At 42.2% G+C, this 16030-nt stretch overlaps 1 protein-coding gene across 7 annotated transcripts in view; it reads left to right on the plus strand.

The window, feature by feature from the left end:
- The window catches only part of IFT140 (intraflagellar transport 140), a 77631-nt gene continuing 61601 nt past the window's right edge, over nucleotides 1–16030 (plus strand). The window contains exons 1-10 of one of the 7 annotated variants that reach the window (NM_001012792.3): nucleotides 1–113; nucleotides 325–561; nucleotides 2219–2383; nucleotides 3364–3585; nucleotides 5509–5630; nucleotides 6951–7093; nucleotides 12183–12358; nucleotides 13548–13639; nucleotides 14808–14914; nucleotides 15718–15866. In NM_001012792.3, the coding sequence (NP_001012810.3) occupies nucleotides 2237–2383; nucleotides 3364–3585; nucleotides 5509–5630; nucleotides 6951–7093; nucleotides 12183–12358; nucleotides 13548–13639; nucleotides 14808–14914; nucleotides 15718–15866 (1158 nt within the window). In that variant the 5' untranslated portion in view covers nucleotides 1–113; nucleotides 325–561; nucleotides 2219–2236. Of the gene's footprint in view, nucleotides 562–2218; nucleotides 2384–3363; nucleotides 3586–5508; nucleotides 5631–6950; nucleotides 7094–12182; nucleotides 12359–13547; nucleotides 13640–14807; nucleotides 14915–15717; nucleotides 15867–16030 lie in introns of all 7 variants that reach the window. The other 6 variants (XM_015294749.4, XM_015294750.4, XM_025155115.3 and 3 more) reach the window with 6 other exon arrangements.

Consider the following 16030-nt stretch of genomic DNA (forward strand, 5'->3'; position numbering starts at 1 on the left):
GTTGTCAGGGGTAACGCGGAGCATCGGACCGAGCGCGGACTTCGGGTAGCGCGGCCGCTGCAGGCAGAGCGGGCTGCGGGCCCGGCCTGCGCGGGACGGGGCGCCGGAACGCGGTGCGGGGAGGCTCCGGGGCGGGACGGGGGAGGCCTCAGCCGGGAGCCGGGGCTGCGGGCACAGCGGGGCCGAGCAGCGGTGGCCGGGCCTTGTCCCGGCGGAACCGCCCCCGGGCCGTGCCGGGCAGCGCCGCGCCGCGTGTGGGAGCGCTCCGGGTGCACCGCGCGTCCTCACTCCGCGGTACGGAATAATCTTCCCCTTTTCATACAGCTGCGCGTTGTCGTGAAATTGTAACTTGTTTAGGCTGGTAGGTGCAGCCGGGCACAGCTCCTCTGGCCCAACCTCCTGACAGCAACTGACCTGCTTCGGTCCGGGAACCGAATGGCTGTTTCAGCGGTGCTGGATGTGCTGTGAGCCAGCAGAGCTCACAGTGAGGCTCCCTCGAGGGCCGGACGACCCGAGCAGTGCCAGCACGGCTGTCCGGACTGGGGCTGCTCCTCTGGCCAGGTAGGAACGGGGGCAGAGACTGACCGTGAATCTCCCTCTGCTTTCCTCTGTTATGTTTTCTATGCACTGTTTCAGGAGTGTCCATTGTACCTATCCTCGCTGATATCCTCTGTGATCCATGTGAGGGAGGGGATTGTCCCCCTCTGCTCTGCCCTCGGGAGCCCCCGCCTGCAGTGCTGCATCCAGGCCTGGGGCCCAGCACAGGAAGGGTGGGAGCTGTAGGAGCGGGGCCATGAGGATGCTCAGAGGTTGGAGCACCTCTGCTATGAAGAAAGATTGAGGGAATTGGGCTTGTTTAAACTTGGAGAAGAGAAAGTTCATTGTGGCCTTTCAGTACTCAAAGGGAGCTTATAAACAGGAGGTCTTTAAGTCCCTCCCAACCCAAGCCATTCTCTGATTAAAGAGATCATACAGCTGGGCTTGATCACCTTCTATACTTGAAACTTGTGAGAAATTCTTCTCTTTTCAGCCATGGAAAAAAATAGGCCGTGCCATGCCAGAAGCCCTTATTGAAGGCAGTCCTAATTTTTCACTTTCTTCTTTGAGCGGTATAGATAGATAACGAATTTCCAAGATTATGGCAGACATAACATTGGTCTGGTTTCTGCGTGTAGTTCATGTTGCTGACAACATCAGTGGCAAGGTACAGAACCACCAAGCTATTTAAAAACATTGCCTACCTTTCTAACACATCTGATCAAAGGTGCTGAATCTGATTTTTCTTTTTTGGGGGGGAGAAGGCAACCCTCTTAAAGGAAAATGTTTATTTTAAGCAACGGTGGAATATTTAAACTAAATAGATTTAAAAAAAAATAAAAGGATTTATTTGTCTGTGTCTGATTGGTGACCTGGGCAGATCTTCTGTAACTACATATGCCTACAGCTCAACAACTCATGGCTGAGGTGTTCATAAGAGACCTTCATCCCCACAGATGTTGAGGGAACCGTTTAAACCTTTGATGGGTTATTTTAATTTCTTATTTCTCAGCTCTTGGCATTTTAGCTAATAACTGAGGTGCTTAAAAGCTGGTTGTCTCTGGCTGTTTGTTTGTTTGTTCTAAACCAAGCCAACGAGATTGTACAACACAAATCCCCAAACCACTTTCCATATGTAAACGTTCAAAGACTGAGTTACCCACTTCATTTCTGAGAAGAGCACCATTTCAGGTTTATTTTCCTCAGAAAAGGATCACTTATTGAGGGCTTTCATTCAGATGTTAAGATAAGTTGCATGGGTCTTGCATGATTTAAACCTATCTGCCCAGTGATTTCAGCAGTTTAAGCTCCAAAATGGTGACAGCTTTTAAAGCTTACTTTGAAAGAGAGCTCAGATGTGAGACTTTACAGCCTGAGATCACTCTGCACATTGTTCTCTTCAGATATGAAGTGCTAGAAATACCCTTGAAATAACTCTGAGCTTAACAGAGTGTTCTCTGAAATAAATCAGTGTAAGCCACTGAGAGACCAAGTGCCAGCCTGTGCACACTGTGCTCTATGGGCTACAAGGCTCAGCACTCCCCAGTACTCTTTAAACACTTGGACCTTTTTCACGTTTGCTACATAGTGCATTAAGATGGTGATGTGGTAGCTTTGTGTTTCTCCCCGTTTTTCGCATACTTCCCTGTTAAATGCCTCTTTTCCCCATGCAAACTTGCAGTTGGTGACACCTTCTGCCATGGCTGTGTATGTGGATCACCGAACAGAGGCTCCAGATTCAGTTGCCTCCCCTTCTCTTATAACGTGGCACTCCGTTCATCCTCTCCTGGCAGTTGCTTCTATCAGCACAGCATCGGGAGGCTGTGTGGATATCTATCTGGAGCAGGTGAATAATCAGCAGCTTTGCTGCTCTGAAACTTCGCTTCTGCATTACGTATGTCTGCAATTCCAAGTTTTTCTGGTGATGCTTACCTGTTTACTTGTTAGGCTTAACAATGGAATGGCCACGTGCTTCTTTTTTTCTGTTTTTAAACTTTAAGTGACTCAAGTGTACTCAGTAATGGGAATTAGAAAAAATCATTCTTCCCCTTGAGCCTGACTTGGTTTGCTAGACCAGTTCATGCACCTGAGGGGTCTGTAGACAGAAATTTGCTGTGCGGCTCTCATAAGCTTTGCATGAGGGGCTCATATAGCACTCCAGTTTGCACAATTTCCAGGGGAAAATAAGAATCTGTGCTATTTAGGGAAATGGTACAGCAGATGCACTGAAAACATTGATATTTGTTAACATGAGTATTCTATAAAATGCATAATTTTCAGAGTGCATTATGAAAAACTGTCATCCACATTTGACAAATAGGGAAATAAATATACGGAGATGCTGAACAATTTGCCTGAAATAATGCAACAAACTATGCTCAGAGGAGAGCCTGCCTTTTGGAGCTATTTAAGCATTAGTTTATTGTATTCTTGGTGAAGAGCTTTATTTATTTTTTCTTTTTTTTAAACTGAAACGTGGTGAGGGCCATCGTATTGTTCTTACAAGAATTACAGTTTGACGTTTAGTGAGAGCTCTCTGTGCACGCTCTCTGTGAGGGAGGAATAGGCTGGCAAAGCAGAGGGAAGCAGTCATTTAACACCGCTGTGTTTTCAGAAGCTATTTTCAAGTGGATGTGCTGCACGTTGTAGCACACGTATGCACGTGAAATAGCCAGAAATACGTGGTGTAGCCACTTCTTGTGTCCTACCAGATGTTCTGGTGCAAGCCAGTGCTTTTAGACAAGAAAATATCTTGTTGTCTGGGAAGTAAATCTGAAGGTTTAGCTGCATTCTTGTGCTGATCCTGCACTTTGTTTTCGTTTGCAGGGAGAACACGAGCCTGATGCACACATCGAGAGAAGCTTTCAGGTCACGTCACTTTCCTGGCACCCTTCCAGGCTGATCTTGGCAGCCGGCTGGGAGACTGGAGAAGTTGTCATACTTAACAAACAAGACAAGGAGCTCCACACTGTGCCGCCAAATCATAACGCCAAAATTACCATCCTAAACTGGAGTAGCAATGGCTCCCGCCTCGTGTCTGGGGATAGGGTAAGCAGCTCGGGTGTCAAACCTTGGATCTGGGATACAGTGCATGCCTTGTGATGGAGAGGATTGTGGAATGGATTGCTGAGGGAGGGAATAGTTGCAGGAGCAGGGGAGGGATATGTTTCCTTGCTTTAGGTACAAATTAAAATGGTTAGGGAGTGAACACAAATGTAGAAAAGTGAACACAATTACAGTTCTTTCAATTTGCCATAAAATGAGCATCTCTAATCTCGCTGAGGGTGGTGACACATTGGAACAGGTTGCCCAAGGAGGCTGTGGATGCCCCATCCCTGGAGGCATTCAAGGCCAGGCTGGATGTGGCTCTGGGCAGCCTGGTCTGCTTGTTGGTGACCCTGCACATAGCAGAGGGTTGGAACTGGATGAGCATTGTGGTCCTTTTCAACCCAGGCCATTCTGTGATTAGAGCAGTAGGTCAGGGTTTCAGTTTGCGTTTTAACAGTACGCTAATATGAATTGTACTTACTGTATGGAAAATGTTTTGGAGATGCTTGAAATATCAGTCTATTGATAAGCTTGTTACCCTTTATATAGTGAAATGAGATACTAACAATAGAATATCTAATATTCAGGTCTAAGTATTCATAGAAGATTTTGATTTTGTCAGTTCTTCAATGAGCAAATGGTGACAATGTGCTTTTTTACATTCTTCCTGATAAACCTGAGCATGTCCAAGAATTTTGGTTCAGTTCTTCTCAGATTTTTACCTCTGATTTGGAGGCAAATGTAATTTTACATTGGTAAAATTCTGTTGCACTTGCTGTATTTGACAGAATTGCAGAAATTCGACACTGAGAGTCGTGATTGCATTGATCCTCTTAATTAGAAAAGAAGAAATGTTGTCTGAAGAAAGGATACACTGTACCTGAGAGTTTAAGTGGAGAACATGTTAATGTAACTGCTGTTTACATTCATGTTGCACTTAGGAATAGACTTTTTCAAATTCGTTTTTGGTGTTGGATCACAATAAGTCTCCTTAAAACAGGTGCAGCCATTCGTAGTGTCATTAATACCACTCCTTTTGTTGTCTGCATTAATGAAGTAAAATGAGGTTGGACTTTGCATTGCAAGTTGTTGTTTTGTTCATGCAGTGCTTACACAGAGGACATCAAAATGCCATTTGTTTCCCTAAGCATGAACATAATAACAAAAATAAGTAATAAAGTCCCAGCTGTAAAGCTGCAGTGTAGGTCAGCTTGTTGGGACTGTTAAGACATGACATGCTGAAGGCTTTTTGCATCTCTCCCTTCTTCATCCATAGTTTCTAGTCAGTGGGGGTTTATGCATTCTGAGCTGGCACTGCAAAATGCTTGTTACCTCCAAAACCTGTGCCAGGCTCTCAGATTTGCACAGTGGTCGCACTTTGGTGTGTGCTTGTGTTCCTGCTTGCAGCAAAAGTCACAAACTGAGATTGTTTGTGTGATAGTTGGTTCTCACCTTTGCTGCAAATACATGAGTTATGGAAAGTATGTGTGTTTGAAGAGAGATAAGACAGTGAGTATATATTCCTAGTTTTTATATTCAGTTGATAGCCAAATTAAATCTTAAGAGTGCAGTCTGTTATAATTACATTCAGAAACAATTTTGAGATTTGTTTGTAAGATTGAAGTTCTGTTTGGAATGAGGTAAGCAGGTAAAAGTTAGACAAATGTAGTTAAGGGAAGGGACAGATTGCAAGGCTATGAAGTTCTTTCACTGATAAATGGCAGAAGTTCTGTTACTCAAAATTCGTTTAAAATCAGACTGAAAGAAATGGGGCACAATTATTTTCCAGCGCCAACTTTTATTGATTACTATTGCATTAATTAGCTAACTAGCTTTCTTTAATTTGTGATTCTTATAGAATCTGGATTCTCACATATGTGCGATATGTGATAAATTAACTGTGGTCTTTTTGTTTTTCTTTAGCATGGCATCTTGTTTCTATGGAGAATGGACCAGCGAGGTCGAGTGCAAGGTCCTCCCATGCTGAAACACGAGTATGGAAAATGTCTGTCACACTGCATCTTCCGACCACCCCCTCCTGGCGAGTAAGTGGTGTGTCCTGCCAGAGCGCAGGTGGGCCAGCTTTCACTTTTTTGACACAGAAAGAAAAGCCTATTCACAGACCATTGTTATCTAACATCTTTATTAATGATCTTGACGAGGACATCCTGGCTTGTATCAGAAACGGTGTGGTGAGCAGGACTAGGGGAAGTGATCCTGCCCCTGTAGTCAGCATTGGTGAGGCCTCACCTCAAGTACTGTGTTCAGTTTTGGGCACCTCAGTACAGAAAGGACATGGAGATGCTGGAGCAGGTCCAAAGAAGGGCAACCAGGCTGGGGAAGGGCTTGGAAAATGTGCCCTGTGAGGAGAGACTGAAGGAACTGGGGCTGTTTAGTCTAGGGAAGAGGAGGCTGAGGAGAGGCCTTATTGCTGTCTTCCAATATCTGAAAGGTGCTTACAGCAAGAGCAGGGCTGGTCTCTTCTCACTGGTGACAGGTGATAGGATGAGGGGAAATGGCCTCAAGTTGTGCCAGGGGAGGCTTAGGTTGGATATCTGGAAAAACTTCTTTACAGAAAGGGTTGTTAAGCACTGGAATAGGCTGCCCAGGGAGGTGATTGAGTCACTGTTCCAGGATGTGTTTAAAATCCATTTGGATGTGGTGCTCAGGGATGTGATTTAGGAATAGGCTGTAAGAGTTGGGGTAGTATGGGTGGCTTGTGGTTGGACTTGATGATCTTTAAGGTCTTTTCCAACCTGGGCAATTCTGTGATTCTGTGATTTAAAAAAATAATAAAAATATGAAACTATTCTTCTACGTTCCAAGCTTTTCTTCCTCTCTTTGAAGCAGAGGCTATTTGTGTTCTGTACGCAGCAACAAATCTTCGTTTTGTCAACACCTCCCTCACTGTTGCTCTTCTTTCTTTAATTCTTCATAATCAGTGACATTTGCCAATTAGAATAAAACAGAACACACAGGAAACAGTTATTCATGAAATTATTGGCAAGAATAAAAGAATTCTTAAATATGTATTTTCTCTCCAAGCAAGAAGTAGTACTCAGCTATAGTATTAAGGAAAAAAAAAAAAAAAAAGAAAAACAGATTTTTCTTTGTCTGGGCCATTTCTTTGTTTCACATCTCTCTAAAAATAATAATAATAAACAAGGGTGAAGCAATACAAGTGAAAACCGGTACTAAATGAGCTTTATATCTTTTTGGGGTTAGTTGGTTTCCAACCAGTGTATGAAGCATCTTTCTTCTCTCTTCACAATACTATGAAATATTCATTCCTTTCTTTAGGATGGAATGTACTCTGTTATGTAGGGAATTTAAGTATAGGGAAATGAAGTATCTCTTGTTTGCAGAGACTTCCTACAGCTGGCAAAAGCTGCTGTGAGTGGTGATGAGAAAGCCTTGGATATGTTTAACTGGAGAAAAGCTGGAACAGAAGCACCTCTGAAAATGGGACTCCAAGAAGGACTGTCCTTCTTTATCACCTTGACTGACGGTAAGAGCAAAAACAGCTTTTTTCAGCTGCTGTGAACTTGCCTATTAGTGGTTCAAAACAGTTTAATGACTTAGCATTTCTGCTACATTCCACCCCTTCATGGTGTGAACCAATGATTGAACAGGTTGAAGGTAAGCCCTTTCCCATTACAGTGGTCCAGTACACCACAACGCTTTATACAAATTGCCTGTTGCAGTGTGGATTGACAAAATATGAGACAACTGATGATTGGGTCATGGTTGAAGTTCATGTACCTTTGTGGGCCAGTACTTGATGGTTCTACTGGGTAGTACTTTGGTCTTTCCTGACCAAACTACACCCAGGAATTTCACTGACAAGCCTTGCAACTTTTGTGGGTTTATAGACCACCCTTTCTCTTGTAAATGACTAGTTAATGAGTCTACTGCCTTTCCTAATGCCTCCAGTGAGTCAGACATCAACATGAGATCAATAGTGGTACAGTTTGATGTTGTTAGGATTACTCCAATCTGCTAGGTCATACACCACTAAGTTCTGACAGTATGTTGGTGAATGCACATACCCCTGTGGACCTGAATGGTCCACTGCCTGCCTCCCCATGTAAATGCAAACGGATCTTGGGATTCTTCATGGATGGGAATACTGAAGAATGCATTTGCCACGTCTAGGACACAGTGGTAGGTTTCTGTCTCCCTGCTCAATGTGTCCATCAGGGAGGCAATATTGGGTACAGCTGCATGAATGGGCAGTGTGACCTTATTTAATTCTCTGTAATCCACTGTCATCCTCCCTGTGCTATCATCTGACTTTTTTTACTGGCCATATGGGGGAATTATATGGGCAATGTGCAGGTCTTATGATCCCAGTGTTTTCTAGTTCCTGCACCATTCTAGAGATTTCTTCTTGCCCCAGCCCCGGAGTCTGTAGTGCTCAGTATTAGTAATCAGGCACAGATTTGACAAGTAATTCAGTAATTCTCACCCCAGGTTTTTTGGGGTGATTTTGAAATTTTTGATTGTCCTACAACTGTCTCCATAGCTGGAGGAGGGCACGATTGGGCTGGTGATCATTTTAGCAAATTGAACCCCAGCCTGGATTAAGTCATTAAACATGTGGTTTTGGGATACCCGTATAGGTCCCAATTAAGGAGTCCATGGGGTGGGTCTCCTGGTTTTAGGTATAGAGGACCTTGGCCCCTTCTGATGTTTGGATATTGTGCCTGTTCTGAAAGCACTGTCTCTCCTGGATCAGCCACCAATTGGACAGCTTGTTGGATGATGGCCTCTGAGGCTACTAAAGGGTTCAATATGGACACCAGTGTGCCATACTGGTGGAGAGGGGCTTGTACTATGAGGTCCCTCATCCCTGCTGAGAATTTAACCAGGTCAGGACTCTCAAATGCGTCATCATAAATGACCTCCTTCATCCCTCCGATTATAATTTTGGAGTTCTTCCGTTGAGGTCCATAAACCAGTATTTTTCAGTATGTCACTTTTGTTTGGCCATGTAATTCTACATGCTGCCATTGTCCATTGAATTAAAGAATGGTTTTCTTCCTTATATATTCCTGTTGCATACAGCCTCTGTCTGAGAGCCAGGTGTGTGGTAATAGATGGAAGTTTGGAAATCTTAGGTCCATTAATTACCACACTTTTGGCCCCCATACCCCATGATCTCAAAAGCCAAGCTGGTATGCTCTCTCGGGGTCTTTGCTTAATCATTGCAACAAATCCATAAGTTCAGTGGCTGCGTATGAGCAATCTGTTACTTGTAGTGTGGTGTGGGCAGGGGGCCACTCTCCAGGTGCCAACCCTGTTGGTCTATCCTGGAGTTTCTTTGTTTTTTGAGTTATTACTGGTCTTACTTCTAGAAGATCTGAGGTTCCCAGATCCTCTAGTTGGATTTTAGTCTGCTTGGCCTTCTTTTTGTTCTTGGGTTCAACTAGGATCCAAGGATCCTGCTGATCCAAGTGCTTTTCCCCTTCTAATGACATGGGTCTTAATTTCAAAGAGGAAGTTCTGTTTAAAGGTGGGGCAGCTTGCCCTGTCAAAGATGTAATTTTCTTTTCCATTTGTCTAACACAGGCTTTTAAAAGCTTGTTTTCATCTTGTAATTCTTCCTCCAAGGAATGATATGCATTAATAGTGAGAAGCAGCGGCCATGCCACAGCAGATGCTGCTACAACTCTTTCCTCAGCTGTCAAAAGATTTTGTCCTAATTCATTCAGGAAGTCAGCCATTTTTGAAGGGGATTTAATAACGGGACCATTGTCCCTTATAGGTCCCCATTCTTCAATAATCTGTGCAGAACTTAGCCATGGGGAACCTAGGAATCTTGGAGTTTCCCCTGGGAGTTCCTCTTTCGGTGTATTAGTGGTCCCAGTGACCACCCAGTGTACCACTTTTTTCAGATAATCCACCCTAAATAATTATCTGACTGGCTCACCAGGTGCAATGCTATAACACTGTTATAACATGATGGAAAGTACCACAGTAATAGCGGAGTGGCACAATCCTAGGCTACAGCAAATGAGAACAAGCCCAAATGCAGCAGCTGTGGATGCAGAAACAAAGGAAAAAAAACTGCTTACCCTTGGAAGGCCTCTGGTAAGTAGGGATCTCCAGTGAGATACTCTTGCCTCCACTGCCAACCCTTCAATGAGGTCTGGGAAGGGATGGATCCTGGCTTCGCCCCTTCTGGTCACTCAGATGTATTGCATGCACCTGAGCTCTCTTGGGTTGGCTCTGCTTTCCCACCAGGCACTGAATCATTGGTTCAGTCTGTGTCTTTGCATCTCCGCTACAGTTACCAACTAGCTTCCTTCCTACTCATGATGCCTTTTATCTCCTGCTTGCCTGTTATCTCTTGGGTCCTGAGCTAGAGCGTGAGGCAATCACTGTAGTGAACACATAATCTTTTCCATTCGAGTGCTGACTACTCCAAAAACTATTGAAGTTATGCTGGTTCTACAGTTCAGCTACAGCATGATTTTGTTTTTACGTTCATTATGACAGTGGAATTATACCCATAATTAACACCAGCATGGCTAACTTCCTTATGGTTGTGGGGGTGTCATTGTATAGTGGTATGTTTACCTGGCACAGCGGTGGGCTCTACCTTAATTGCATTTGTGAGGTGTAAGCTGCTTTACTAAATATGAACCATTCAAATTTAAAAGAGTTATAGGACACCTTTTTTTTTTTTTTTTTTTTTTATATAAACGTGGAAGATGAGAATCTCAGGCTAGCTGTGTGCCTGTTAGCAGCTGTCATGAGAGTGAGTATCTGTTGGTACACATCCCCATCTAGAGACAGACTTGGAGTCCTGCAAGTGGGTGTACTCAAAATTCTCTTTGTTTTCAGGCCTCCTGTTTAAACTTTAATTTTCGACCATATGGCACTGGTGGTTTCTTTTCTGAGCTTTCTCATTGCAGACGTTGATGTATTTTGGACTCGGTTCTTATTTTAGATGGTCTGTCAGGATGAGTGAACATTTTCATAGCGTTAAATGTGATCTACAGTTGTGATTTTTTCATCACAAACTTGTCTAATGAAAGCAAATTATGTGCTTTAAAATTTGTAATGCTTTAACCATTGTTAATGCAATTGTAAAAGATCTCAGGATAGACTTGACTAAAGCCAGGAGAGCAGCGTTGTTTAACACTAAATTGGAATGAGCTCATCAAAAAATAGTAAACATCTCTCGTGTTTCAAGTATGAGCCCACATCTATTGCTGCACTCAAAATGCTGATCACTGTAGTTAATAATTCAGACAATATGTGACACGAGATACTGATCTGAGGAAAGGATGCCTGGATTGTTAGCAGTTTTAAAAGGTTGCTTTTCAATACTCCCATGAGCACAACAAAATCTGCAGTGCAAAGCATTTGAGGTGACTGGCACAGGTATTGGGACATAATGTGGGTATTGTAAGGCTTCCTGGTCTTTCTGCTAGTGGACTTTTATTATAGGTGCAGGGATCTGTTCGCTTGTCTTGCAAACATGGTGTGAAGAATGCTGGTTGTGAACTACTTCCAGATTCTGTAGACAACAGACTGTTAAAAAATAGGACTGCAATAAACCTTTCTCTGTGTGATAGGGAGTACTGCGTTGGAGAATTCTTTTAACAAGAGAAACTTCAGTGTTTATTTTAGGTAGAAGATTTAGCAGTACGGTCACAAATGGGATGGGAGTTTGGAACTTTTTCAGTGTAGGTAATGCAGATGATGTGTAGAGAGCAATAATGCTTGCAAGGGTTTTGGAAATTAAAACATTCTTTTAAAGCTACATCATATTACTCTTTAGGTACAACATTTCAGCATAGATCCTTGGTGATCAGACTTACACTTTTGTTTTCTACTTCAGCTTCTTTTGGGCATGTTTCATTTCTCAGGGTTTCTTAAATTTGCAGCAAATTGAAATACTACTTCTATATATCTGTTAAGAAATGGTGTATATGTATAACATTGGCATCTGTCAGGTTGCAACAGGTAGTTTCTGTAATCCCATTTGAAAGGATTTTTCATTGCATAGCTGTGCCTGGGACTTGGGCGTTACCACCATGTAACTGGGGGGTGCTGCTTGAAGTGTTCTCGGGTGAGACACAATCCTGTTTGCTTGTTATGATTCACTCCTACCCTACCTAGTATTGTATGGAACTCATGTAGAAAAGCTGCTCATAGTGTGTGCTGGGATGTTTTTGAACAATGAGGAACTTCATATGCTCAGGCTTTCATAATCTAAACTTTGCTGTATTCATTCTTCGGTTCTTTCACAAACTATGAATACTGAAGATTTTAGAAGCCATCATTTGGCCTTTGCATACCTGCACACATATGCAGAAAGTGTATTTTTAATTGAAAAATATTTGTGATGCCATTTAAATAGTTTACATCTGGATTTTCTAGATGAGCGAAAGCGAGTGACTTTGATTTATGGCTATGGTCAACTGTTGTAGTTGTCCACATCCAGAGACAAACTCTGAGACAACAGTTATTTTCCTCTTAGCACTCAAGGTCTATTTTATTGAAGTAACAAGGAGCAAATTTGATTTTTGTGGCTACAAGAGTTGTTAACTAAGAGCTGTGTAACTTGTTTATATGTACTACAGGTTCTGTGCACTACGTGAATGAGAAAGGAAAGACAAGCCACGTATTGTCAGCTGACAACCTTGTACAGAAGCTTCTGTTCATGGAGAAAAGAGATGCTTTAGTTGTAGTAACAGAGAATCTGCTGTTGTCCTTGCATACAATTACTCTCGAGGGAGATGCCAAGGAGCTCATGAAGGTGAGAGTCAGACAACAAAGCAGAGTTGTAATATTTAATCTCTTAGGATTTTTTTAACCATTATTATTTCCTTCACTCAGAAATGAATCAGCTTTTTTCCTCTGTTAATGCCTTGGTGACCAAATATATGCGCATTTCAAGGTGGAATAGAAGTGTGCTACTGAACTTGGAAAGGTGGTTTTCATCTTGCTCTTGTGTTTTGTCTTAATTTCTTTCATTGTGACCTTACATTAGTGTTTTTTTTTTTACTCCTTAATTTGTCTTACTGAATTAAAAGGTGATACTCTTAAAATCTATCTGTAATTTTGGTACAGTCAAATGTTTGTTAAAACATTTCATAGAGAAATAGTTACATGTTGTGTCTTCATTTTCATCACCATCAGTTGCTCAATTGCCTGTTTCAGATTAGCAGGAGTAGTACCCTCCTTGTTGTTATGTACCTCTTTTTCTGTAAATCTGAAAGATGGCTTTGTTCTTACTTTGTGATAGTGTCCTCTGCAGCTGCAGAAGTCATGGAGACTTTAAACAGAAGCTCCCAAGTCACAGAATTACTTTTGGGTCACTGCACTGTTGTTTGTGTAGGGCTGAGAACCAAACTGACCTCTTTCAGTAGGTACAGTGATCTTGACCCAATGTACAGATAAAATGCTGTACTGTTGGGGCATACTGCTTTGAGGGTGAGGAAGGGCCTTCATATTTTTTTTTCTGATTTTATTCATCTGAGATCAGAATAGAGTGCCAGCTTTTTACTAATTGGTGGATGCCCCATCCCTGGAGGCATTCAAAGCCAGGCTGGATGTGGCTCTGGGCAGCCTGGTCTGGTGGTTGGCAACCCTGCACATAGCAGGGGGTTGAAACGAGATGAGCATTGTGGTCCTTTTCAACCCAGGCCATTCTATGATTCTATGATTTTGCATTTAACACAATACTTATCAAATCCTGAGAGATCTAATATGGGAAGAAACACTGTTCCTTACCTACCTGCCTGAGTGCAGAGCTTTTTTTTTGTAAATTTATACATCTGATACTTGATAAGTTTAATGGCGGTCACTCCTTGGTCTCTCTGAATTATCACACAGGTCAGGGTTTATGTTTGAACTCTGGGGTCTTACTAGACAATTCAGATGCTCAGACATTCAGCGTGTTGATTCTACCTTCTGTCACTTCCTGTATTTACTTCTGTTAACAGGTGAAGTTGGGTGGGAAGACTGGTAATTCTGCAGACATCATTTTAATAGACCATAGCCTTATTGTTACAGCAATGGGTGAGACAGTACTCAGGTAAGAATCCTGTTTTTAAGCTGTTCTTGCTGCACATGAGAAATCTGACCAAGCAGTTTCTAGTCTCTTGAGTTTTTTGGGTTGTGTAGGTTTTTTTTTTTTTTTTTTTCTTTATTGGCATGAGGAAGCCACTTTGCTGTTTTTTCCATCTTTATTGTCCAATTCTTATGATAATTATAGCGATAAGAACAGGAAAAAGTGTTTGCTTTTTGTCTGATTCTTATGATAATTATAGCAATAACAACAGGAAAAAAAGTACTTGTTTTTCAGAACTTCTCTGTTACTGCAATATAACACAAGTATTTTAGTGATTTCTTTCCATAATTCATTAAACAAGTATGTTACTTTGCCATGCTGCTATGTTATAATGTTATATAGTTTTAAAAATGCTTTTTCTCGAGTCTTTTTAAAGTACTACATTGTTTTTTTTTCCTTCTACCTTTACTATGGCTTACTCTACTTATTTTCTCTGAATCTGAGGGGTGAGAAAAGGAAGGATGGAATTCCATTAACATCTGTGATTCGCTTGTTTGAGTCTCTGCCTGCTACTGCCAGGAAAAAATCTGTTAACGTTATGACAATGTGATAAAGATCAAGTATTGAGCAAGAAGAAATTTGACAATGTTTAGTTCTAGAGAATATATCAGGGGTCCGAAGGGATACTGGTTGAGATAGGGAATACCGAAGCAACAAATGAGGGCGGAGGAATACTGCAGCTGTTCCTCATTTTTTTGTTGTTTTCCTTAAAACTGGCTTTGCTTCTGACTCCTTTCACAAAATATCCTGCATACTGAAAAGTCGAAAGAAAACAGAGGAGATTAAGAAGTTCTCATTCCAGAGGCAGCTGCTGGCAATTTCACTTTAAAAATTAAGTATCTGTGTGTTATCACTGACAGGGTTGTAAGGTGCTGGAACAGACTGCTCAGAGAGGTTGTGGATGCCCCATCCCATCTGCCTGGATGGGGCCCTGGGCAGCCTGACCCACTGGTTGGCCAACTCTGGCTGTGTCAGGAGGGTTGGTATGAGATCACCTTTGAAATCTCTTCCAATCTAGGTCATTCTGTGATGAAGGAAATAGCAGATTAGTGCCATGAACAAGTCCTCCTGACAGTTTAGCAAGATAGCTGGAAGGAGAAGCGTTGTTAACTCTTGTTTTGTGTACCTTTAGGTTCTGGGATTTGGACCGAGGTGAGAACTATGTGCTCTCCCCAGATGTTCAATTTGGCTTTGAGGCTGGGGAGTGTATGAACTGTGTTTCTTACTGCAGTGCTAAAGGTGAGGAACAATAGGGCAGCTGTGATATGATTCCAAACCCGTTTCAAATTGTCAGCCTTCAGTGCTCTGTAGTCATTTTAGTAGATTCTTGTTACAGGGCATTTCAGTAGTAGCATATCTTGTAGGATTGGTCTGGTGTAGCTTAGGAGTGCCCTTCCAAATGGGCAATGAGATCATTCAGCACTCGGTGCACTTTTTCTCCCATTGTGAAGCTGTCTCCAAGCACATTGGCTGGATTCCCTTTGAGACTGAACCAGTGAATGTGTTCCTGGAGTACACTTAACGTGTTCCAATGTGCTATGGATAGTCAACAAGCCTATATTAGAACTTAATGCAAAGCAGAACTTACCAAATGCACAGTGTGGATGTTGGGTCCTTACAATGGGTTTCTCTACAGAGTCACTCCTATCTGTTGCTTTGTTTGCTAACGTAGGCATAGATTGGGCCTACCAGAGTGGTTTTAATGATAACTTTTCTGTCTATACTACAAAAAAAAATATTTAATAATGAATGGTTAAAATGAAATAATTGTCTGATGTATTTAAAAGATAACTTCATCTGGTACCTTAGAAAACAGCCATTGATTCTCAGAAAGAACTTTTTTCCATTTTTTTTTTTTCCTGAAAGGTTCTCCAGTACAGGGCTAGAATGCTGGTTTGCAAGAGAGCAGAGAAACAAACTGTGCTGGAATAAGGCTTCCCAGTGCCTCAGAACCAGAGCTAGGCTGTCTACTAATTTGTGTCATGTTTACTTTTCTGAAGCTTGATAAGATATGAAGTGTCTAAAATGTCTGTGAATGGCAGGTCTCCTAGCAGCTGGTACTAACAAAGGGAGAGTGGCAATGTGGAGGAGCGTGTCAGTATCCAGTCAGAGCACAGGAGCTTTGGAGGGCAAGGAGAAGTGGAAACTCCAGGCATCTACAGAACTTGAAGGAAATATCACTCAGATAAAGGTAAGGCAAGAAGGAGCATTCCTGCATTTTATTAAGACTTCAGAAACATCAGTTGATTATACCGTCTTTGTGAAATAGACAACTATGACTGCTAATCTATGGATGCACATACTGCCAAAGAGACCAGTCAGTGTCCTGAAGGAAGAAAACCCTTGAATAAAGCA

This window comes from Gallus gallus, chromosome 14 (genome assembly GCF_016699485.2).
Source record: "Gallus gallus isolate bGalGal1 chromosome 14, bGalGal1.mat.broiler.GRCg7b, whole genome shotgun sequence".
NCBI lineage: Eukaryota > Metazoa > Chordata > Aves > Galliformes > Phasianidae > Gallus > Gallus gallus.